Source organism: Pituophis catenifer, unplaced genomic scaffold (genome assembly GCF_029215685.1).
Source record: "Pituophis catenifer annectens isolate HBS135680 unplaced genomic scaffold, rPitCat1.0.hap2 SCAF_1, whole genome shotgun sequence".
In the NCBI taxonomy this organism is placed as follows: domain Eukaryota; kingdom Metazoa; phylum Chordata; class Lepidosauria; order Squamata; family Colubridae; genus Pituophis; species Pituophis catenifer.
Window position 1 is genome coordinate 77,720,808 of NW_027256881.1, and position 26,338 is coordinate 77,747,145.

General features: G+C 35.9%; 1 protein-coding gene across 4 annotated transcripts; it reads left to right on the forward strand.

Annotated features, from left to right (window-relative positions):
• Positions 1-515: 515 nt before the first annotated feature.
• On the forward strand, positions 516-20,412 carry WTAP (WT1 associated protein). 4 transcript variants are annotated; one of them, XM_070932625.1, is made up of 8 exons: positions 516-603; positions 3,821-3,858; positions 3,942-3,997; positions 6,926-6,984; positions 9,517-9,644; positions 11,616-11,794; positions 17,172-17,326; positions 19,215-20,412. In XM_070932625.1, the coding sequence occupies exons 2-8, from the start codon at positions 3,829-3,831 to the stop codon at positions 19,796-19,798; spliced, it is 1,191 nt and encodes a 396-aa protein (XP_070788726.1). In that variant the 5' UTR covers positions 516-603; positions 3,821-3,828; the 3' UTR covers positions 19,799-20,412. The 4 variants fall into 4 exon arrangements, with proteins under 4 accessions (XP_070788726.1, XP_070788728.1, XP_070788725.1 ...); XM_070932624.1 differs by lacking the exon at positions 516-603 and adding an exon at positions 757-962; XM_070932626.1 differs by lacking the exon at positions 516-603 and adding an exon at positions 1,003-1,319.
• The last annotated feature ends 5,926 nt before the right edge of the window (positions 20,413-26,338 follow it).

Sequence of the window (26,338 nt, forward strand, 5' to 3'; positions counted from 1 at the left end):
CAAATCGATAATCTTGAAAAAAGGATCACTCCTACGCAGCGAAAAGCAACCTTTACGCCAATTTCAGATAACCATTTTAGATAGTTCTGCATTCTGCGCAGTATTGAACTGGGCCCAGGAGAACCGAGCCCACGACCACTGACTGAATCATTGTGCAAAATCCACCTGCAATTCGAAAAAGAGAAATGAAGATACGACGCTCTTTATTTTTATTCTGTGCCAGGTCTCCTTCCGCCAAAGTAGCCTCACTCTTGCAGGTGGTTATATAGTACGATTTCGAATCCTTCCGCCGACCGACCCCCCCCCCCCACCTACCCATCATGCTTTGCAACTGCGCATCCTGACAGACGGGGGGAGTAGAGTAGACCGACATGGCCGTTTCGCACCTCTTTACCCCTCCCCTCCGAAAATATTAATAATTCTGTCCCTTTTCCCGCCAACGGCTGTTTGTCTCTATAGAAAGGAGCAAAAGGAAGTACCGTCTGCGCGCGGCGGAGGGAGGGAGGGGGGGGCGAAAGAAGCGACGGAGAAGTATAGATCCGGCACGAAGCGAGCGCCGCAGCGGCTGCCGCGGAGTCAGTTGCTGCCTGGTTGCCTGGGCCGGTAAGTGAAGAGGAGGCGCGAGGGAGGGGGCGCGCGAGTGGTGGCAGTCGGGCGGGGGAGGGGCCGGGGAATTGAGTGGCAGCGGTTGGCTCCGCGCTGCTGCGGCGCTGCCTTCTGGCTGGGACGAGGCGGGAGTGAAGGAAGGGGCGAGGCGGCTTTTCTCATTTCCCTCTCGGGCGCCATTTTGTAGCGCAGCGAACCAGCGAATAAAGAGCGGGGCGGGAAGCGGAATGTGGCGGCGGTGGTGACCGTTTCAGGGCGGTGGTTCTAAGTTTATCGATGCGGCAGGAGAGACCGTCCTTGGAAGCATCTGGAGCGCTCTGAACGCGACGCCTTGGCGGCGCCGCCATCGGCGGGAGGTGAGTGGTGGCCTACTCCGCCTCTTCCCGCGCGAGGCGCCGCCGACTCCAGCCTTAACGAGAGACCGCCGGAAAGAACGAAGAAGAGATTGCGAAGGCCGTCCAGTGTGCATCGGGAGGTTCGGGGCCCCGAGCCCCTTGCGGCAGCCCTTCGCGGGCTCCGACGTCGCCACGCCTGTAGCATCTTCTTTGTCGGCCGCCCCCGCCCGCGTTTGCTGCGATCCTCCCGAAGGCCCATTTTAGACAGGCGACCTTTATTTTCGGGAAGATCCTGTTTTGTTTACCTAGACGGCCATAAAGCGAGGAGGATTTAAAGCGGTTCTTCTTACATTCTTCGATTGCAGATCGGTTCCAAACGTGCGGTTTTTTTTTTTTATTTTTATAATTCTAGTCTGAGAAGCTTGAAATATAAGATATAAGGTCACGTGTCTGCGTGTTCGTCTAAAAATTATATACACGGGACTGTCCAAATATTTTGAGTAAATGGGTTGAACTGGGCTGCGGATCACATACTCATATTTTTAAGACCTTAGTTTGCGAAATGGTTTTAAGTTTGTCAATATTTTATGTCTTAATTCTTTTCAATAAAAAAATAGGATAGGTTATGTTGCTATATTTTATTACGAAGTTAACAGTGATTCTGGAGGAAAACATAGTTAGATTTACTCTTAAAGCCTTAAACTGACCGTAGATTTCATTATTTTTACATCCTCTGCTGAACTGTTGGTATTTTACTTGGCAGTTTTGCCACTGTGCAGACAGAAGTTGTATAAAACCTAAGATGTGATTGATTATTTTCCACATAGCAAATGACTCTTCAAAATGATTTCCTCCTATGTCAAATTATAAATCATCTGTTTCTGCATATCCAGTAATTGGTAGAAATGGGAATTGTAGCCCAATGCACTTGCAGAAGACCCAAGTTGGGGAAGAACCTGTTCATTCTACAGGTTGCTTAGAAAGAACTATCATCATTGATGTGCTACATTGCAATGAATATGTTACATTCAGTGGTGATCCAGTTGGCTATGCCTGCCCATATAAAAATTAGTTGCATGTAGAAAGTTATTTATTGTATTGACCAAGCTCTTCACATGTAGAGTTAAAATGTTGATGGTGCCTCTGCTCAGACTACAAATCACAATGTACTAAGGGCAAGATTGCATTTTTTTCAGATTATACAGCCAGGTTTATATGAGATGAGATATTTGTACAACTGTTTATGTTGATAATGTTTTAACCATAGTTGCTATATCATCTATCTCAGTCCAGTGATTATTATGAAGAGAGGAAAAATATTTTTCATTAAAATAAATTTTTTATTTTATTTAATAAAGATGTTGAGAAAAACATTTCATCTTAAATTGAAATTGGCTAGCTCTACTGAATATTTATTCAGCAGAGTTTACTATAGCATAGTAATGTCTAACAATACATATTCTATTTTTTTATTATACTCTTACATTTTTGGGGCTGTTATAGGAAAAACTTTGGGGTCAGATCATGTTCTTAATTTTAGGGTTGTACATAAGAGATGAAGGCTGTATGCAGAACAATATCTCAAGTCCCTAAATCTGTTCCAAATACATCTTAGCATGCAAAGAGAAGATAATTATTTTAGAATTAGAAGTCATCTAATATAAAAATGGATATTTATTTGCAGTAGAAAAAAGAAAATTTCAATTCAGCTACTGAAAATAACAGATTTACACAAAGTAGTTTGTTATTGTAATTAGTTTGAAACAAATTATAGAAAGTCTGGGTTAATCAAATTTTATGGTACAATAAAAAAAAGTGAACTGATCCTTATGAGGGAAACCCCTTAAAAATAGTCAGAATTCAGTAATTGGATGGAAAACTACAAGAGAGTAGACTGGGAAGTCAAAACATCCTGTGAGAAAGTAAGCCAGTTCTGTAGTGTTGCAAAAAAAACCCCTACACTGATTTGTCCAGGAATTGAGACTTATCATTCAGAGGTACTTACTGCTTTCTTATAAGGTTCCATAAAATTGTGATTTGGAGTGTTTTTGTTTTTTGCAATTTATAAAAATTTAATAAAAATATTATTAAATTATCTTTCCTGATAATTTAAGTAAAGCATTATTTATAGGGTCCTCATTGAATTTATATGGTGTTATATAAAACAACAGAACTGTTAATTGCTGCATGCTTGTTGCCATTCTTTCATCTTTGCACTGGTCCTGTGAAATAGATCAGCCTGAAAATTACTGACTGCCTCATCTTGTAAAACTAAAGTTTCAGAGTTCTGGTCTGATGCTGATCATTACAACTATCAGTGTTCTAAAACTTTGAGCAAATACTATATATTTATTTAAAACATATTTACCCATCTTATAAACAATAGGGACAACTTTCTACTAGTTGTGGAAAACGTTAGCTTTGAATTACCTATGCGGTGCAGAAAAATAGTAATATTTTAAAATCAATAAATATGATCCTGGATTGATTACTTCCTGAAATGGCAAAAACCATAAATCTAGTAAAACAGAGTTATCTGTAACTGGATGAATCTGTATTACACAAGCAGTAGTGAGTTTATTCATGCACTCAGAAATTATTTAAATTCATTATTGTTGAAAATAAATGTCTTAATTATCCACAAAATGAACATATTTTTATAATATAGAGTTCAGTAGGGTACATTTCTCACTGATACATTTCTCAAGAGTTACAACGTGGTACATTGTTGAAACAAAAGTTTTTACTATTTTCCAAAGCTATTATAAAAATGTATTAGATATACTCAAACTGATTGGAACTTTTGTACTTTAAGGTGTATGCACATTTAGTTACACTTGTTAGAGGGTAAAATGGTAATAGTGTTATTTCTTCTACAGAGTTCACAATGACTAATGAAGAACCACTTCCAAAGAAGGTAATCTGGAAACATGTATTCTACTATTACTTTTTCCATGTTGATGCTAGATGAAATAATTCAATGAAATTATTTTTGTGCAGGCCCGTCTCAGTGAAACAGACTTCAAGGTTCTACCTAGAGAGGAATTGATCTTAAGGTAAAATGATGGTCTATCTCATAATAGCAAAAATTCATTTCTCATGTCTTACATAGAATAATTTGGATCTTCACAATAGCTTATTGAATAAGAAGGACTAATGAAGAACCATTTTTGCATATGAAAATGTTAAAAAAGTTTAAGCTAAATCAGACATTAAAGGCTTAAGATACCAAATTTTGTAGTTTGTGATTTACTGAGATTCAAAGAAAATTTCAGAAAAATGAAAAGTAAGTATCCCATTATTTATAGGCAGTCCTTGACTTATGGTCACAATTGAAACCAGAATCTTTGATTAGTGAGTGAATTGGTCGTTAAGCGAGATGTCATGTGGCTGTTTTGCTCAATGACAGTACTCCTGGTTGTGGTTATTGAGTGATCTCGGGTGGAGAGAAATAGCTGCTTGCCGAAGGGAGATGACCTCATATGGGGTCAAAATCTTCCAGTGGGCAGTACTTTCACGGAGGTGAAAATCTCACAGAGGTGAGATACGGAGGATCCCGGATCTGCGCACCTTCCGCCGTGCTGTGAAGACCTTTTTATTCCATCAGGCGGGCTTGGTCTAATCTCTTCCGTTTTTTAAATATGTAAATTTTAATCTGTTTTTAAATTATTGGGGTGTTTTAATCTGTCTGGGCCAAAATGATTTAATTTGATTTTATCTGGTTTTTAAATTTTTTGTATCTGTATTTTATTGTTTGGCTGTTCACCGCCCTGAGTCCTTCGGGAGTAGGGCGGTATACAAATCAACTAAACTAAACTAAACCTAAACTAACCTAACCTAAACTAACCTAAACTAACCTAACCTAACCTAACCTAAACTAAACTAAACTAAACTAAACTAAACTAAACTAAACTAAACTAAACTAAACTAAACTAAACTAACTCAAAACAGCTGCCCAATAGAGGGACTTTCTCCACAAGGGTTTGAATCTGTCTGATGGGCAGCCCTTTCACTCTCAGAGACTGGTTGAGAAAGATGTTTGCAGCCAACTCCCAAAGATGAGGATATTCTCTGATTTCTGGGTCTGGCTGCAAATGCTCTGTGCTGAAACCCTGTTTGGATCTCAGGGCAGACCTTTTTTAGCCCTCCCCAAGAAACCAGAGGGAGTTCTTCTAACAGGTGGTTGACTTTCTGGGGAAGCTATCACAGAAGTTTGCAAATGTTGCTCAAATGGTTGTGAGGTGCTTGGCGACCCATTGGAAATGAACGGGTTGCCAAGAGCCCAGATTGCAAACATGTGACCACAGGGGTACTATAATGACCATAACGTCAGGTACAGCTCATAAATCCCTTTGCTCAGCACTATCATAATTTTGAATGCTTGCTGAATGGATAGTCATTAAGCAAGAATTACCTGCAGTTTGATCCAGACCTCTGTTTTGATCATAAGTGGCCCCTAGCTGTTTTTGGCTAATCTCTTAAAAAGAAAAATCAGTGTTCGTAGGATTCAATTTGGAAGAGGTCCTTTGAAATGTGGATTCACAAATTAGGATCTTTCTGCAATTTATTAAAGCAACTATGTTTTATGAGTTTGCACAATTGCTGCGGGGACGCTTTTGAAGTACAGACCTAAAAACGAGCATATTTTGGAGCACCACTTCTAAATCAAATCTGAAGTGCTGCATAATTCTGGTTAATATTTGAATTGAAGGACTGTCAGGATAGCTAAGAGCTATTGCTAGATGAAGACTTTGAAAAAGACAACTTGGAAGAAGACAGTGACAAGTCACTTGCTAAAGAACACTACGTGGAAGTGTCTATAAAGTCATTAGGACAGAAGCATTACTCAATCAAATATTTACCTATGTAATGGATATAGAGTCCACATATTGCACTAGGCTATTGTTTTTATTAATTTGGATTTTCATAATACATAATGTTTTATACATAATAATTTGGAAAGCACAGTGGTTAGATTTGCACATTGCACTCGGTCAAAACAAGTGATTAATGCAGGTGTAGGAATCTTTTTTTTTCATATCTGAAATTAGTTTAAAGGTATGATTATGTACATGTAATATACATTTGGGATGGGTTAAACAAGCATGGGGAAAATCTCAATTCAGTTTTCAATTTAGTGACCTTGAGTCAGTTGTTTATAGCAGCATCCCCAACCTTTTTGGCACAAGAGACCAATTTTGCGGAAGACAATTTTTCCATGGGGGGGGGATGGTTTTGGTTTTGTTTGCTCACCACTTAACTCCAGCTGTGTGGCCCCAGTTCCTGGCAGGCCATGGACCAGTCGGAGGTTGGGGACCCCTGTTTTATAGAATTACTTTAGCCCCATTTTATGCCCTAATACCGGTAGGAGATTAAAAGCAGTTAACAATTTCACTGAGCCATTGAAATCTATTAAATATACTTTGCAAGGATAGAAAAATATGAGGAGATAAGGCAAATGATTTTGTTATACGTTATATTTATCTTTTGATTTTCAGTTAGGTCTTCATTTTACTTTTATTTTCTTATTGCTTTTCTGCATTTTACATTATGTTGCTTATTCCCTGGAAAAGAATAGTGTGGTGGGTTATGTATGTATTTTAAAAAGTAATCAAAATAGCCAGAGATGAAAATACTGAAAAAGATAAAAAATTATTAAAGAAAGTTAACTGTAAACCTGTTCAAACAATATTGCCTCTACCTTTGTTCACACATAAAATAATTAGGTAATTTGTTTTTGACTTAAGATGATGTGCAAATCCACCAAAAGAAAGGATTATTTTTGAAAGCAGACTACAATTTGAAGTAGGGGCTTGTGGGTGTATGTTTCCTATAGCTGCTAAAGGTGTTCTTAGGTGTTAAACTATACATATCTTATCATGATAATTAAAGTATTTAATGAAAGCTGTAAGATAGGTTTAATCGTATGCTGCTATTTTTTTAATCATATATGCAATTCAGAAATGTTTTTCTTTCTTTGTTAGATGGAAGCAATATGAAGCATATGTGCAAGCTCTTGAGGGCAAATACACTGATCTAAACTGTAAGTTGAAAATCAGCTGAATATATAATTAGACCCTGCCATATTCTTTGAAAAATAGAATTTAAAAAATTGAGTTTTTGGGAGGTGAATTATTGGACCACATACGGACAAAGCAACTAAAATATATATTCCTATAGTATATACATTTTTAAGTAAGTTTGAACCTATTAATTCACAAATTGGGAACTTAATATTTATCATCTGCTTGAGGAAGATTATATATTAATGCCATCAGGCTAGTCCTCCTATTGAAGTAAATTGTAGTAAGTTGTTTTTATCTGATCTCTGTCATTCAAAGTAATTGGTTAATAGTTTTTCCTAAAACTAATTTAGAATCATACACAATTAAAAGGATCACTGATTAGAAGTTAATACCTGAACTACCTGCTTTCTTATCTTTTGTGCAAACTTTAAAAAACTTACTGGGAAAAGGAGATAAAGTATCTAGCATAAAACTGATACAGGCAGTCCTCGCTTAACAACCATTTGTTTAGTGAGTGGCTGTTCAAAGCTATGACAGTACTGAAACAAGTGACTTAAGCAAAGGTCCTTGTATTTAGAACCATTGTAACATCTTTGCAATCACGTTATTGTGATTCCAGTGCTTGGCAACTGTTACACATTTATAAATCATGTCATCCTCTGGTCACGTGATCATTTGTGACCTTCCCAGCTAGCTTCTGACAGGCATAGTCAATGTGGGACTGGAGGTAGGTCACAAATTGTAGGCACTTAATGTCTCACTTAACCATCACAGGTGATTCGCTTAATGTCCGACAAAAAAAAGGTTGCAAAATCAGGTGTGGTCATGTGATGCATAACTTAATGACTGCACTGCTTTATTATAATTTTTTTTATCTATGAGTACTACCTGTACTCAATCTCTAATGATACATTAAAATTTATACACTGTCTGAATCAATAATTTGTAATATGAAATGATGGAAGGCTTTCCCTTGGGCATATACATTAGGCTAGATATTTTTTCTGTAATATTGTTCAGTTCACCAGTATGTAAAAAACAAAACCCAAACCATGTTACTCTGAATACATTTATTAAAGCAGGCTTTGTCAATTACAGATATTGGCATATTTTCTCAGTTGACATGTGATAGATGTGTACATAGTAGTTCACATAATTGATCTGATTTTACCAATTGTTTTGCGATAATTGTTAAATGAAACTGTGTTATACATAGCATATTTTTAAATTTCATTATTTTATTAGTTAAAACTTTTTTTGGATTATCCCTTTTGGATAGTCATTTCCTTATAATGTATCCATGAAAGCACTACCTGCTTGATAGTACATTTTAAATGTGCTGTAATACATGTATTTTCATTAAACCTGATTTATATTTCACTTTCTAATTCTGAAATTGATATGGGGCAACTTTTATATTACTACTTGGCTCCTATATGGTTTTTATTGGACGAGAGATATGTTATTCTTGTATAGACAAACTTAATATGTTAACAATAAATAAGATAATCTAATTATTAAATAGTCTTTAGGGCATCAACAGACTTTAGGATTATGTTTTCTTCCTTTGGATAGTCAAGCTTGTTTACTTCTGATTTAACGACAATCAACAAGAAACCTTCATAAAATAATGAGCTTGTTAAGATGTGGTATATCTTTGGGATTTGAGTTTAGATTATTTTAAGTTACTCATTCTTGTCCCAGAACTATCCCTTTAGGGAGAAAACATTGGCTTCACCTGTGCCCTGGGATTAATACTGGAAACAATAATTAGGGACGGATTGTGTTTGTAGCCATGCAATGCCTGTAGAGTTTGACATTACTATTTTATGTACCAAAGAAAGTTGCTTCCTTTTCCTTAATATGAATCTGTTGATAAAATTCAAAGTAAAATGCAAGTAGAAGAAAATTCTGGCAGCATTTGTTATTGATGCTTTTGTGCTTCATGTAGAACTGATAGGTGCAAATGAGCAGATTGTAGTTTGTAGCTCTTCACATTTTCATACAACAGATATGTCCAACCTCTTGGCTTGTCCTGGGTTGCACTGAGTGAAGAGGAATTGTCCTGGGCCATATAAAGAATATATAGTTGATGTATATAAATGCACGTATTAATGTTAAAAATTAACGACCCTGTATATTTGTAAGCTCCCAGAAGCTGTTTTTTTCCATGGTTGTAAAAGATTACCATCATACATTTGCAGGTGATTTTAGGACATTAGGACTGAAAAGGAGGATTATGACAGAGTCATATAGCTTGTATGATAACACTGTCATGCCATTACTATTTTCTGTTCTTTTGTGAACTGTTAAAAGACCAGTAGAAAATAGTCATAGAGTGAATTCTGTTGTGGTGTTATCTGTGTTCTCATAGAAGCTATATCTTTCTTTCTTACATTTCCTTCCAAAAGGGAATGTATTTATGAATCACATTATCTTGTCTTTGTTTTGTTTAGATACTATTTTTATCTTATTGTTTATCTTTTTATCTTACTATTTTGAAGGTTTCTGGTAATAAATCTTGTAATTTCTTCCCTTTTTTACACTAGCCAATGATGTAACAGGATTGAGAGAATCCGAAGAAAAACTGAAGCAACAACAACAAGAATCTGCTCGAAGGGAAAATATCTTGGTGATGCGACTAGCAACTAAAGAACAAGAAATGCAAGAGTGTACTGTAAGTGAAATTAATCAAATCATTTGAGTTTGTCTCTGTTGAAATCTATTGATTTGCTTTTGAATGCTTTAGACAGAATTCTATTCATTAGTTGTGCTAATTATTCCTACTATTTAGCATGGTTTGAAATTTTATATTTTTATCAAAAGCCTGTATTAGTGATGTAAAATATATTGACATATTACTAATTTTTCAGAGTTGTGAGCTACTATAGTTCAATAGCAACCTTTAATATAGATGATAATGATTACAAAACATATTCAATACAGAGATTAGATAGATCACTAACATTAGAGAACCTGTAAATAAAAACCACTAATTTGTATTACACAATTCTGTTGCAATGTTCATATAAATCTAAAACTAAAGCTTCTTTTTTGTTTGAAATGGTAATGTGATTGTGTGCAGCTCTGAATCTCAAGTCCTTGAAGTCACCCCCAACCACACTACTAAAATTTGATAGCAAATTTTATCCATAATCCATGATAATATTACACACATGTATGCCCAACTCTCTATTGCATTTCATATATTTGTTGAGCATCCTTTCAAATTTTCACAATAGATGCTTATAAAACTTGTATTCAGTACAAGTGAGCTTGCATTCACATTTTTGTTGCAACTGTATCATACTAGATGAATATAGCTCACTTTTGTTTATAGAATTATCTGAAATTATCTATGTTTAAGTGAAAGTTCTTGATGGTTTTAGTTGGTTAGAATAAAACCTTACTGATTGCTTAATGCATCTGGTAGATTGTGGTCTATGTGTGTCTTTTGTACCTTAATTATTGTTCTCTAGCATCTCAAAACTATAAAATTGAAATTCAGCAGCAAAATGGCCAATTTGTAGTGTGCGCGTGCTTGCGCTCAAAAATAATGGTGGAAAATGGAGTGGGACAATTCCTAGCTTTGTATTCCCTCACCTTCATTGTTGAAATTTTACCACTGAATTTTAGCAGTATACTTGTTTTTGATAAGAGTTGGGTAATTTTTAAGAATGGAAATGGAACAGTTTTCCTGAAGAGGCTTCCCATGCTCACCATAAACTACTGTCCTCAAACCCAGGAAAAGTTGAAAAAGTTATTCTAGCCGTTTTTGATGTCATCAACTTTTCAGTGATACCACATGCAACCCTCTAGCTTACTTGGATATTCCCAAAACTGGACAAATGAAAGTATATTATTAAATCCACTGAAGTTTCTTGGGGTCATCTCTTACTTACTCTTTAATTCTCTTGAGTTTCCAATCCTCAGCAACCCTAACGTTGAGAATTTGTGATTTTTGAGGACAAAATTTATTGTATTAGTATGATTCTCTAAACATTGTATTTTCACTATAATAGCTTACTGAATAATAAATAGTGTATATACTGGAATATACTGGAATAAGTGTAATTGGAACTCACCATTACAATAATATTTATTCTGCCTCACTAAAATCAAAGCTTACCTTTCTTTCCTCGCAATATGTAAGAATTAGGTTTTTAAGATTATGAGATATTGCCACCACTAAAAACTAAACTTCATAAGACTAAATTGCTCAGTTTAAAAATTGTTTAAATGTTAATATTTATTTATAAATCTTATTTTATAAAATTACAAATAATTATAAATATTTTATAAAATGTAAAATAGTATATAAATAAAATGGAAACATTACCATCATACAATCTCTGCCCCTCTTGCATATGTGTTAAAAGTGCATGTACATTGCAGTGCAATCTCTGCCCCTCTTGCATATGTGTTAAAAGTGCATGTATTGCAGTGCCATTTCTTAAAATTTGTGATCAGTGCATGCATGGTTGTATGAATTGTTATGGTGTTTACAGCACCCTATATAAATTCTGTCATATAATTTCAGAGTTCATTTTTATTTTCTATTAATATCAATAAAAAGAAAGGATTATTTTTCAGATTATGTGGACCTATGATAGTATATATTGACTTAATATTTCTTTCCTTCATGCAGAATCAGATACAGTACCTCAAGCAAGTCCAGCAACCAAGTGTTGCTCAACTGAGATCAACAATGGTGGACCCAGCCATCAACTTGTTTTTCCTAAAAATGAAAGGTGAACTGGAACAGACTAAAGACAAACTGGAACAAGCCCAAAATGAACTGAGTGCCTGGAAATTTACACCTGATAGGTAAACAAAACATACTCCCCAGTCAAGACTTCCCTGACAGAGAATGCTTTGGTGGGACAACCACGTACTCGTTTCCACACCAAGACTCAGACGTTTTGAGCCAAAAGCTACATTTTATTCTGTCCAGCTTGTATTGCTTAATGTAAAACTTACCAGATGAACCTTGTGTTTCAGCTTTTCCCCCCCTTTGCTTCAGAGGCCTGACAGCGTCGGACTGTTCTGAAGAAGTGGCCACCACAGAAAATGTGTACTTTCTAGAACATGTAGACACTTGCAAAGTGGTTCTGTTTGAAGAAAATGAGGGAGAAGCAGAAGTCTAAAGTCTGTGGCACACTATGTCTACAGACAAATTGGAGGAGAACCTAGAGATTTTAAATCATGAATTGATCATATCAAATTCCAGTAAAACATATAAGTGGAATGTGCTTCGCTCTTAATCCTAAACCTAGTGATGTAGAGACTGATTAAGTCAGTTTTGCCATTAAGACTGTGGACTTCCTCCTTGTTCACTGAACTGCTGGGTCAAAACTCAAATGAGGTGAATTTTGTTTAAATCACATTTTTTGCTAATCAGCTGTGAGAACATACACACACTCAAGTGTTGGTTTGCTTAGCATTTGGGCTTTATAGGAATTCAGTGAAACTTGTCATGGTTTGGATTAACGAATTATTCTGTGGATGGCTGGTAAAATGTAAATTCCTAAATCTAGTGCTGTACAAACAGATGCAATTTAATTACCAATTTTTATATTGTTGAACAGTTGTATACATGTGAATCTCAACTAGAATATATAAGCAAAAACTAGTTGCGATTCCTATCCTATCCTTGACAGTATAAAATTGCCATATATATTATTATCCTGAGAAAATATATGCAAACTATGCAAGGCATACCAGAGTCGGTTGCCTAGCTAGCATGATGCATTTGTATATTTAGATTTATATAAAGCTGCACTTAAACTGCTTTAAAATAGGTAATGTCAAATAATTGAGAGACACAGCTGGCTGAACCACTGTACGAAGCTCCCGTGAAATATGAACGTAAAAGAATGGAGAACAGGCTGCTACCATGTTTTATCCTGTTCTCTGAAAGAAAGATAATGTCAAAGCTTATTGCATACATCCCATTGGTTTACAACAGTTCAAAATCATTGGTACTGTCTGGCGCCATGACATGTCTAAGTGATTTCTAGGAATAGTTTTATCGGACATTTCAGTATTCTCAAGATTACAGTGGAAAGGCTTCTAAAATTTCTTGCTTTGTCTTAATATTTGTATAGTCTTCTCTAGTAGGTTGATTGAAAATATCTCAACTGGACATAATATAATAATTCCAGCATTCCACATTCAGTAATTAATCTAAAACAACCATTTTATGAAATGCATATACCTGTGATAAAATTATTTCAACATAAAAATGTGATAGTATACAAATCATGGGTATTTCATCAAAAGGGAAAAACATTCACACTAATTCAGGCTTTTGGAGATCATCTTGGTGGGATGGGATGGAAGATCTTTTAAAGGTCTATCAACAGAACTGAGGTAAGATTTCTGCAAAAAAAAGTATCCTAATATGTTACACTTGTCTTTGTAAAACTTGTTGAATGTATAATCAGAAAACCATTCTTCATAGGTATGTTTTAATTGTGTCATACAAATTGCCTGTGAATTCCCAACTTGATCAGATAATATTTAGAAAGATAGTGTTTAGTTTCTATATATATCCAGTTTGTTTGGATTTAAAATAGGCACCTGCCATTTAAAAAATGGTTTCAGAAAAGGACTAATTTGTAGTCTTAATTCAATCTTCGATATGCACATAATCAGATTAATAGATTAATTAGAAGATAAATGTGAAATTGGTACTTTTAAGTACTCAATTATACTTTCCTTTATTGTTGTTTCTATAAAATTGTAAGACTGTGTTCCTTAAGCTGTTGGCTACCAGGTGTTTTGAACTGCAATCCTCAATACCCCTAGCTACCATATATCAGAGATAGAAACAAGTTTCTTGAAAATTTAGAAACAAAAAACTCAGAGGCTCCCAGATTGAAAGCGTTTGGTTCAAGAGATGAGTGTTAATTTATTGTTTTTAAAATATTTTCCTTAAGTTGTTTGTCTTATGTGTTCTGCCATAATTTTCTTCTGATCTTATGCTTCAAAATGGTAGTGTATTTTTCTACACTGTGAAAGTGATTCTGAAGTACTAAGGAAAGAATATTCTTGTATTTGCGTATAATATTTTGTGGATCCTATGTCTTTGCAAGTTTGTGCTCAAAATCTTATCTTTTTTCAACAGTGTTTTAAGAATTGTATTGCATTGCCCTTGTTTACAGGCTTTTGAACTGCAGCAAGAGAAAATCATATTCACAGTATGAACATGAATAGGAATAAGATACAATATGGGTGTTTCATTAGATAACAATATGTTTTAAAATTATATTCGTTTAGTTTTTGACATTTTTAAGATTTTCTTGGTGTCTTCCAGATGCTTTGGACAATGTGAAACTGTATTGCCTACATTAATTAATGTGTTTGTTTTTTGCTTATCTTAGTCATTTATAAATTAACATATAAATTAATATACATAAAATCTAGTTCAAATTACAAGAGTTAGAATGTTGCCCTAAGTTTAAAAAAAAACCCTTTAAAATGTTATTCAGATTCTAAATATTCAGCATTTATGTATTTTATTAGTGGTAAATCTATTGTAGCCAGATTTCTTACAGGCAATCAGGATCCAAAGAATCATCCACTTAATTACAGGAAATTAGGGTTGGGATATGTCTTTTTCTATTAACCTTCATAAAATGCTGCTTTTTAAAGAGTGTTTACTATTCAATGAAGGTTGTTATTAAAAAAAATCTAAGGCATATTTGAAATTTTGACATATCTAAAATAGCTTTGTGGCAACTAGCCAAATTTTGGGTTCACTTACTTCATCCAAGTTGTTTATGTATGAGAAACAAACAAAAAAGCTAGATATGCTGTAATATGTAATATACATATTTTTGGAGGCCAGGATTCACAATGGGTTCCACACATGTACAATATATGCACTGTTGGGCATTATGCTATATTTATAGTTTTCCTGTAGAAAAATAATTTATGTAGGAAACTATTTTGTATGATACCTTTGTGTCAGTCTACTAAACAGTACTGTCGAATGTGTCAGTTTTTTTCCAATCAGACAAAAAGCGGGGTAATTTAATAATTCTGCATTGAGTTACAATTTTGAAACAGGTACTTACTAGATTTGTTTTTAAAAAATCCAAAGGAAAAATGCTGAAATCAGCTTTCTTAGGTGATGTGATCAAAACTTCAAATATATTTGCTAAGCTCAGAAAATAGGCATGATATTGCAAAGTATAACTTCCTAACATTGAAAAAACCTAAATTGGATACATGTACCCATGTGTTTTCTTTTGGGATTTTAATTCTAGCAGTCTGTTAAGCCACGTTTCTCTTTCAAAATGATATGTGTAAGTTATCTTCCAATAGTTATAATGTGCTTATTATGTTGAAAAGGTGCTTTATTGCATTATTAAGCCTTTTAGGATAGGTATTTTGCCTTCCAATGGTGCTTTTGGCCAGATTATAATTTAAGAATTTTTATTTATATTGAATCATACCATTGGTTTACCAGCTCAGTTTTTAAAATTAGTTTAAATCTAAATTAATTTTGCAAATGTTTGCTGCTTTACTACTAAGCTGTCACTGCTTTATAGAGTTTTTTAAATATATGTAATAAATAGTTTTGTCAAATAGAAATAGTTCTAAGTTCCAATACCACAATTCAAGAAGGATGTTGACAGATGTATACTATGAATGATAAAGTTGATAAGTAATATCAAAGTTCCATGAGGACAAACCTTTTAGCCTAAAAAAGCAATGTAAAACATGTTATTTTTCCATGTTTGAAGGACTTTTATATAGGTCACATTATCAGTTACTCTAGAGCCATGATGGCAAACCTATGGCACACATGCCAGAGGTGGCACGCAGAGCCCTCTGCTGGCACGCGCGCCCTCGCCCCAGGTCAGATCTCTGTGGCGTTTCTTTTGTAAGCATCTGTTTCCCTGCAAACGATGAAACAGAAGCTCATGAAAGAAAAAGATCTAACCTCTTGCCGCACTGCCTGTGTTGGGATGCCCTGCCTTCTGCCGGCCAGCTGGTCTTTGGGTCTCTGCTGCTCATGTGCGCGATTGTGCGCACACACCTTTCAATTTGGCCATGTGCGTGCTCGCAGTTGGGCACTCGGTGTCTAAAAGGTTCGCCATCACTGCTCTAAAAGTTTAGGCTTGAACCAAACAAGTTCAAATAATAATCCAAGAAAGATTTTAAACATTAGAAAAAAACTTCCTGGTTATATAAAATGTTAAGCTCTGAAAGGTACATTACTCTTAGTTGTTTTAGGGGAGAAGTTAGATATTTATAGGAAAGGATTTCCTGGCAAAAAAAGAGCAAGCAATGAATTATAACTAAAGCAGCAAGTAACTAAATTGGTCTAGGGGCAGCAGTTAACTTGTATACTATTGGCAGAGATTATGTCTGCATTTAGCAAGTTTATTACAACTTTCATATTGGTCTTACACTAGCCTACTGCAGTGTGACTGTCTATTCCTAGATAGCTGACAGGCATATAGGTAGATGCTGCTTCTTCTGTTAGCATAGGCTGCTTACGCAAAGTAGCAAGTAGCTCAGTGTATATAAAAAGAAGGTGCAGAAGAGCTTTTAATTTATTCAATTTATATGCCGCCCCTTTCCGAAGACCCAGGGTGGCTCACAGTACACTCAAAAAATCACTATAAAAACACTTAAAAATTAAAAACCTTAAAGACATTAAAACCCATTCAAAGCTTTACTTTGCCAGGAACACTTCTTGTACTTGCTTGACACTGGAGCAGAATACTTGGCCAGGTCAATAGGAGGCAGATGAAATCTTCAAACTTTCTTTTTGGTGATTCCAAATTTGTGTAAATTCAAAGATATGGAGTTAAACTTACAGACATGACTAAGCTTTTCATTACGTAAATCCATTTTTTTCCTGTTCCTAGAAACCAAAAATTGAATGTTGCTATTTTCATCATTTTTGCCCATATTTTCTTAGAGTCGTTTCTACTGAAATTGCCTAGTCAGACAATAAAAGCAATAGATATCTTTTGATCATAATTATAGTTGCTTATTGTAGATACTTGCCTTTCAGCTTGGCCATGTGGGGCCAGAAGACCAATAAAAAATGTTCAATGGCAACTGGCAGCAAGATACTATAGAAAGATGTGTTACAGAAATAGTGCTCCCAGTGGCAGCTTTTATCAAGGGAGATGAAAGAAAATTGTCTTCATTTTATGATAGATGGCTCTTTCCTTTACAGCCAAACAGGCAAAAAGTTAATGGCGAAGTGTCGAATGCTTATCCAGGAGAATCAAGAGCTTGGAAGGCAACTGTCCCAAGGACGTATTGCACAACTTGAGGCAGAGTTGGCTTTACAGAAGAAATATAGTGAGGAGCTTAAAAGCAGTCAGGATGGTAAGGGATTTTTAAAAAAGAAAATAGAGAATTGTACTGTGTGTGTGTAAGCTTCAAAAGTCAAAACATTATGGTATTATACATTTCTACTATGGAACACCTTTAAAATGTTCTGGAAGGAATTTCAAACTCATAAAACTTGTTACAGTTACCAGCACAACTAAATGGTAATGGTGAGAATTAAGCATGAATTTTTCACACAATTAACTATATGTTTAATTTTAACTTGTATGATTATGTCCTTTGCAAAAATTTTCTTTTCCACTGAGCAAAATCATAATACAAACTAAGCATGTTGTGGTTATTCTATAGTGTTTTGATTATTATTATTTTGAAAAGCAGAAGTCCTAGTGGTGGTACATAAATGCTTAGTCTTTAAGGTATTCTCTTCTAGTTACTTACTGTAAAGTTATTTCAGTGCCTTAGAAGACAGTTACAGAAAGTTAGCACTTAATTTAAAAAGAATTTGGCAGTTTTCTAGTGTTGCTTCCATGTAAATGTGTGGTTGAAGACTATTTTGTGTAATATTATCTTCGTTTTGTTTCTTAGCCATTGGAAACTTGTTTTTAAATCTTCACTAAGTAATAGGCTATTGCGGCTAGCAAACTTTGATTTAATTCTTATTAAAAATTATTTTGAATGCGTTTTTGACATTTAGTTATATGAATGCTATATCTAAGATACAAGTAAACAAATGAAACTGCACTAGAAATTGTGTTTTTTTCCCTATATGAGATACAAAAGGAAGATAATCAGTGCTGTTTCAATGAGCATAATTTCAAAATATAATTATCAGATGCAGTTACCATAGATTTTAAGTCTAATGCCAGTCTCCACATTGCTGTTTTATCTTTTGGGGTCTTCAGAAGCCATAGCTCAACTTAGTTAAATTGGTTAGTTATTAAATTGTAATATACTACAAACTTTAAAAATCTTTTTAAAAAGATTTTTGTAACAGAGACAGCTTTTGCTGTCCTGTTACAATGTGCTCAAAGATTTCTATGCTATAATTATTACTTGGGTCTAATATTTGTTAAATGCCACATAGAACTTATACATCATTTAATTAACATTTAAATTAAATGTTGTACTGTATGTCATTATAGTAAAGAGCAACTGCAATGTGATTCTATCCAGATCAATTAGATTGTGTTACCTAAGAATCTTGGGAATTAAAAAAAAATACACGGAAGGAACTGTGTAGGAGATGGTTGATAGATAGGCTAGAATTTATAAAAAAGAAAATATATGGACATACATTTCTTGCAGAAAGGTAGAAAATACCTTGCTACTAATATCAAGTTCTTTTATTTGTGTACAGTAAGCAAATCTTATTTATGAACATTATCAGTGCATACAATTTGAATTCAGTACTAGTTTTTATGTTAGGATTTGTAGATCGGTTTTGGCCAGAAAAGATTTAATTGCTTAACTCAAAGTAATTAGAAGCAGCAAGGTATATGTAACCATTTAGATAAGCAGATCCACCACTGGGACTTTTGCATATCAGTTGACCTTTTTACAAGTGTATTTTTCATGTATTTCCTTTATGCTGAATTTAGGCATAATTGCAAAAATCTGTTTACGAGCTTTACCAAAGCTTTAAACAAACAAAAAGGATTATGATGGAAATTAAAATAGGGATTAAAATTTACATTTTAAAGGTATTCTGTTGGACTTTGTGTTGCTCACGTGTGTGTATGCATGCACAGAAAATAGATTCTAAATTTATATTAAATTTATTTTTTTAAAGGGCTACGATGGAATGTGTTTAAGATCAAGTAAGGTATTAATATATGAAACTGAGCATGTTGTTTAGTTATGCCCAGTTTGAAGAGACAGATCCTATTTATTAAGTATATGCTCTAAATTATTTTTCTTCATATAGAACTGAATGATTTCATCATCCAGCTTGATGAGGAAGTAGAAGGTATGCAGAGTACCATTCTAGTTCTACAGCAGCAATTGAAAGAGACTCGCCAACAATTGGTTCAGTATCAGCAGCAGCAGTTACAAGCTTCAACTCCAGGTACCAGCCGGACTCCATCTTGTGAAATTACAGATCAGGGTGAAACCATGAGCAAAGATTGCAGTCGCCTGGCCAATGGACCAAGTAATGGCAGCTCTTCACATCAGAGGACAGCGGGGCCTGGTTTTTATAGAGAAGGTAGTGGAACAGAGGATGATTTTCCACCCTCACCAAGCAATGGTAATAAGCTTTCCAACCACTCTGAAGATAGAACTGGCAGAGGATCTGGTAGTTATATAAATCAACTCAGTACTGGGTACGAAAGTGTAGACTCTCCCACTGGTAGTGAAAATTCTCTTACTCACCATTCAAATGATACAGACTCTAATCATGATCCACAAGAGGAGAAAACAGTCAGTGTGAAAGGTAACAGAACTTCGGGGTCTCGTCATGTTCAGAATGGTTTGGACTCTAACGTAAATGTGCAGGGTTCGGTTTTGTAACCTTTTTCTGCAAAAATAATTTTTTATAGTGTCACTTAATTGGGAGAAGAAACTGTCCAGAACTGTTCAAATTAGTGCATATATGTCACAATTCTGCCTTTGTGGGTTTTCTGCTTCAATACCTCTGCCACTTCTGAAATTTTAACAATTGATTACGTTGAATGTTGCTAAAAGGATGTTTGTGTAAGCTCAAGGTATATTTTGAGTTAATGTGAAGTTGAAAATGGAATTTTATTTCCAGGTATAACACAATGACGTATGTACAAATCTGTGTATATCTAGAACTTGTGCTGTGTAAGGGCATTCTTTACTCATACTGTTTATAACACTCAAAACTTTGTCATAATAGTTGTGGGTTAATGACTGCCAAGTTTGCCCAGTACAGTAGTTTTCTAACTAAAATAAACTTGGTGAGGGAGTCCTATAGTAGTTTGTGTTCCACTTTTGCCACTATGCATCTGTGTGTTCTCTTTAGGTGACAATGTTTAAGAATTTTGTGTGCATAGTTACTCAGTTTTAAGAACTGTTGTATCCTGTTAATGCATATTGCTCTGTGACTCCAATATTATCTTACCTGTACTGACCAAACCCAAATAAAATTTTTAATAATGTAATTTATTTGATGCTGCTGCATTTATTTATTCAGCATTGGATTTTTCTTCACTGCCATTTTCTGCAGAAATCTTTATAAAATCTTTTTAAAAATATTTCTTTAATTTGAGACAAATGATGGATTTTGCATTGATGTTTTTACATGATGAAAATGATGCAGCCTACTTTCTGGACAGAAAGAGGAAGTAAAAACTGAGTAACATAAATACTAAAAAATTCCTTATCTGAAATCCTTAGTTGCACTTCTCTCTTTCTTTTGTACATTTGGTACACTCCTCTTCTGACAAACTGAATTTCTAAACCCTGAGGTTCATTGTTTAAGCCTATATTATTCTATTTGGACTGGTTATTTAGTATAGTATCACAGTAAATTTTCTGTTCAGTTTAATGAAAATTTGTAGGAAAGAGATTATCTCAAGATAATTTGCATCTATCTGTCAAACTGATTTATGCCTCAATGTGACAGTAGTCAAGTTGTCTATATACTGCAATTACGATGTCTTATATGCAGAGGAATACACATCTTAAAATTTGTGTATTCCTCTGCATGTAAGACTAGTCTAAATGTAGCCTATTAAAGCCTTGTCAGGAATGGTAAATTATAACCATTACAGAATAAATATATTATAAAAAGCATTATGGATCCTTAAAAGCCACAACAGAGCCATGTTGATATACAATAGTGGTTAAGGCACCAGGCTAGAATCTAGAACTGATCTGTAGTCCTGTGTTAGGCACAAAACCATTTGGGTAAACTTGGGCCAATCCAGCGGTGGTATTCAGCCAGTTTGGACCAGTTCGGGCAAACCGGTAGCGCTGACAATCAGCTGGTACCACCCACACCCTATCCCGTCCTTTATTTCCTGCTTTCTAGCTCATCTCAATCGTGAGGCAAAGCTGATTTCCCCCCCTCATTGTTCTACTTACCGTTGCTGTCTTGGAAGGTAAGCAGCTGAGCTTCTAAATGCTCCATTTTCAGCACGAAGTGTGCACTCACCAAACCAGTTGTTAAACCGACACTGGGCCAATCCCTCACGCAATCCAGGGAAAAGGGAAGCCACTTCTGAAATCTTACCAGTCTTGCAGTGACTTATCCAGGCAGTTGTCATGCATCAACACTGACTTGAGGGCACATACAACCCCCCCCCATTACAATTGGTGAATTAGAGGTAGAAGTTACAATTTTGATATATTTAATATAAACTTGCATCATTCTAATGCAATATGGTACTTCAAAAGCATCAATAATTAGTATTTTGGGGATAACTCTATAAATGATACATTTGCTTTTAATCTTAATGGTACTTGCACAATGTAGTCCAGACCAGGGTTTTTCTGAATGTTCAAGAGAACCCTAAGTTTCCAGGGGAACATGATGGAATTCTGTGAGAGACAAAGGGCAAAAAAAATTCACTTGAACAAAAGGGAATCCATAACAATTTTTCTAAGATACTGTGGGAATGGAAGGACATATCAGAATATTCAGAAACACTCCCCTACATAGCAATTGTGCTTATGCGACACAGCATTGTGTGTGTTGAAAGGCCCCTGGTCTAGCTGATCTTGCATTCTGTTTCTTAACATCCTGGAAAATCAGCAAAGTCTGGGTAAGTCTGATAACTTATTTTCTTTAATGATCATGTAAATATCTGTGATCTCAGTTCCCAATATGGCACTCTATATTCCTGTAGATCCATCAACAACTTAGATGCTTACCAAGCTTCCTGGCCTATCTTTTTTTTTTTTTAAGTTCCTTTCAAGTAAAAATGTATTGCCTGGCTTGAAGGGAGGGAAAAGTATGCTAAGTAATCGTATCGTAGAAGCTAAAGGTGGAAAAGAGCTTTGCCATTTTGTTTTCTGATAAATCCATTTAACCACACCTTACCATGCTAGGTCACGTCAAGCATTCAAACTTGTAGTTATTTTCCACCATTAGATATACCTAGGTTAGAGAAAGCCACCAGAAAGACCAAAAACAAGAAAACTTCAGGGAGATGTTTGTGATTTGAAAACAGCATGCAACCAAAGATTGTCTACATTTATAAAAGTATTTATTTTTAAAAGCCTGTTTGGCTAATGGCCGTTACTAAACTGTAGCAGCAAACTCCAAGTAATCATAACTTATATATAATATTGTTTTGCTATTGAATTTCTCATAAGTTCATTCAATTGGTTGGTCTAAAGACAAGGTTTTTTTCAACTGAAGTCACGAGCAAATTTGAGAGCCATCACACTCGCTCTGTCTAGACAGTCACCTTTTGTCTTGTCCAGGCAGAACAAGAGCAGAGTCTGGGAACAATTCTGCTGTGCGCTGCAAACCAGGTTGTGCACCCAATGCAAATCACTGTCAGAATGTGCTGCCAAGGGCAACTTCAACATTTACTGTGTCCATGCTCTCTTGCTTTGGATATGCCTTCATGTTTAAGTCACTTGCCTTACCACCAAGCCACACTAGCTGCACACATCTTGTTTGGCCTTTCTGCTCTGCTTGAATCCTGTCTATATACCCAGTGACATTCCTCAACACATAACAGGCAAAGATAGGGATGCAGAAGGGTGGCTGGAGTGAGACTGGCACTATAGGATCTTGTGTTCCATGGCTGCTATCACAGAAGGGAGAAGACTGGCTGCTTCTGTGGTAGAGTGTAGAGCTGAGAAGCAGCGACAGCATCTCAGCAAATCCTAGCAAATTTGGCTAGGAGAAAGAAAATGGAATATCCTTGTCCAGGGAACAGAAGTAAGGTTGGACTCCTTGTCTGGCCTGCCAGTTCTATTTGCTGCCATGTAGCAAAACTGTATTGCCCACAGAACTCTCTCATAAGAGATCATCCTTATCTGTCTCCCATGAACTCGTAGGAAGCCAGAAATGACTTCAAAATTCTGCTACTAAGGACTATATCAATATTGTTTCACTTAAGCTTGTGGAGTCTGTTTCTTGGCCTGGTCTATCTTAAGAGTGTTGGCATCAAATTTGAAAGCCTGAGTGTGTTTTCTTTTCTCTGTCTCCTATACCCCAGGAAATTATGGTGGAGCCAAACTAAGCTTCTTTATCACATTTCTTCTATTTCCTAGACTTAAAGTATGCTTCTGTTTTTATAACCATTTCTGTGTATTTCCTCCAAGGTCATTCATGTGGTTCATACTGTACAGAACTACACTTGGATGTTGACCCTTGTAAATCAATGGCCATCTTCCTGATGCTAATTACCATCCTGCGCACCCCAAAAGAGCTGGTCCTTGTTTTTACCCCACACTAATCATCCCCCCCCCACAACCCTAAGAAATTCTAGCTGCACTAGAATTTGAGCCAATCCCTATTTTTGCCATGTTGACAGATCTGAGCAGAGGTGGACCAGCTGAATTCAGATTCAGAAATAACTGGTGCCTGGGATAACTGTCCTGTGCTGGGTTAAGTTTCCATGTCATCTCTAGCAGTCCCTAATGCATTTGTGGAAAGTTTGCCTTGCCCTCTATAGTGGATCAGATGGAGATTTGAGCCTGATGCTCAATCCTATATACTTGGATTGCCAGCATAGGAGCAAATATGATGGTAGGAAAAGTTATCTTATTGGCCTAGACTCCCCCAAGTCATTCTGGACTCCAGAAATGGTGAGACTCTGAAAGGACTCTTGCTGTCCTGTCAAGTCAGCTTGACTTTTAACTTCAGATTGTTTGTTGCCTATTATTTTAAATAGGACCAAAGTCTTCATTATTTGTGATTTAACTACTAACCTATTGATTTAGGAAACGGCACTTTCAACAGACTCCAAGGAAGTAGCATCAAAGAGATACAGGATGGCTTCACACAGTACATTTTCTGAGAGGTAACAACCACAAGTTTACTCAACCCTATTTTACATTATATCGGAAACCATGAACTAACAATACTTGCTGGGATGCTTAATGCATAGTGGTATGCTAAAATCAACTAGTTTGGAGTGACATTTTTGATTCAATGTGCTTTGGAAATCCAGATAGCTGAGTTAATTCAGTAACCATAATTCAATTAGCCAGAGAATGAGGAAAAAAAAGGAATTGTCTTTTCTTCTTTAGCTTTTTATATTAAGCAAATGTCACAGGACTTGATGGATTGACTAAATTATGTGCTATCAAGTCTTTTTTGACTCCTAGCCACCATATAGTCACCACACTTACCAATGCTTTTAGAATAAAATTGCACATGGACACACACAAAGATCCCTGCACATCTGCTTGGATTGCAAGAGAATAAAAAATTCTGCCTGATTTCGGGGACTTTGGAGAATTATGAAATTTTTTATTTGCCAAATGAATCAGTGCTGCAGTAACGTTTAGAAATTATGGCCATTAATTTCCATTATTATAGAAACATAAATTAATTTCTGCTATTATCTCTGTGGGAGCAGGGGTGAAATCTAGTTACCTTAACAGTTCGGAAGCGCACGCACTGTGCACGCACACACACACCTTCTGTACATGCGCAGAAGGTAAAAAAAAAGTACTTCCTGATTAAAACCAGGAAGTAATGACAGCCAGGCGGTGATCGCTTTCGGATCGCCGAACCACAGAGAAAAATCGCTACTAGATCGGGTGATCCGGTCTGATCCGGGAGCATTTCACCCCTGGGTGGGAGTGAGTTGCATTTTAGTAACATCTGTGCAGCAAAGGTAACATGAAAGAACTTTTAATGTATTATGAAATAGTTATGCTAGACACTGAACAGTTTTGCTACATTCTCATTATTTAGCTGTCAGGATGGAAGTAGTCAGTTATTCCACTGGTCAGGTAGCTCTAGCCCGGGGGTCTCCCAATTTGGCAACTATAAGACTTGTGGACTTTAACTCCCAGAATTCCCCAGCCAGCTTATAGTTGTGAAGTTTATAGTTGCCAAGTTTGGACAGCCCTGCTCTAGGCCAGATCAAAAACCATTCAGTTATAGCAGGCAGGGTGCTGACGGAGTGAAAAATTTTACTTTCTCCAGCGCAAGTTGTATTGCCACAACAGGTTACACCTGGTTAAAAAGTGCAGAATACAGCAACAAAGATGATTAGGGGACTGGAGGCTAAAACATATAACAACGGTTGCTGGAATTGTGTATGTCCAGTTTAATGAAAAGAAGAACTAGAGGTGACATGATAGCAGTGTTCCAATATCTCGGGCTGCCACAAAGAAGAGGGAGTCAAATGATTCTCCAAAGCACCTGAAGGTAGGACAAGAAGCAACGTGTGGAAACCAATCAAGGAGAGAAGCAACCTAAGGAGAATTTTCCTAACAGTGAGAACAATTAACCAATGGAACAGCTTGCCTCCAGAAGTTGTGGATACTCCATTACTGGAGGTTTTCAAGAAGAGATTGGACAGCCGTTTGTCTGAAATGATATAGGATCTCCTGCTTATGCAGAGGGCTGGACTAGAACTCCAAGGTGCCTTCCAACTCTGTTATTCTGTTAACTGAAAAGGCCTAGTGCAGTATTTTTCAACTTTAATAACTTTAGGACAGGTAAACTTCAATTCCCAAAATTCCTTGGGTAGCTTGGTGGCTGGGGAATTCTGGGAGCCGAAGTCCATTCTATCCTAAAGTTTCCAAGGTTGAGAAACACTGGCCTTAGTAAATTTCGTTCACAGCATGCTGCGCCCCAAACAACGAAACCTTTTCCTTCCCTTTTAGCCTTGGCGACGGATAGCAAGTGCCGGCTGCAAATAGCGAACGGCAGCAAAGAGACCCACAACACTTCGTGTCACGATCGTCCAAAAAGTCTGCCTCCCAGGACTACTGTATACCTTTACTTCAGTGCATTGTCTGAACTCAGCCAATGCATCTGCGACGAGAAGGCATCCAAACGGGTCATTGCTTGTGAATGAATGAATGAATAAATAAATAATTAAATTAAATTAAATTAAATTAAATTAAATTAAATTAAATTAAATTAAATTAAATTAAATTAAATTA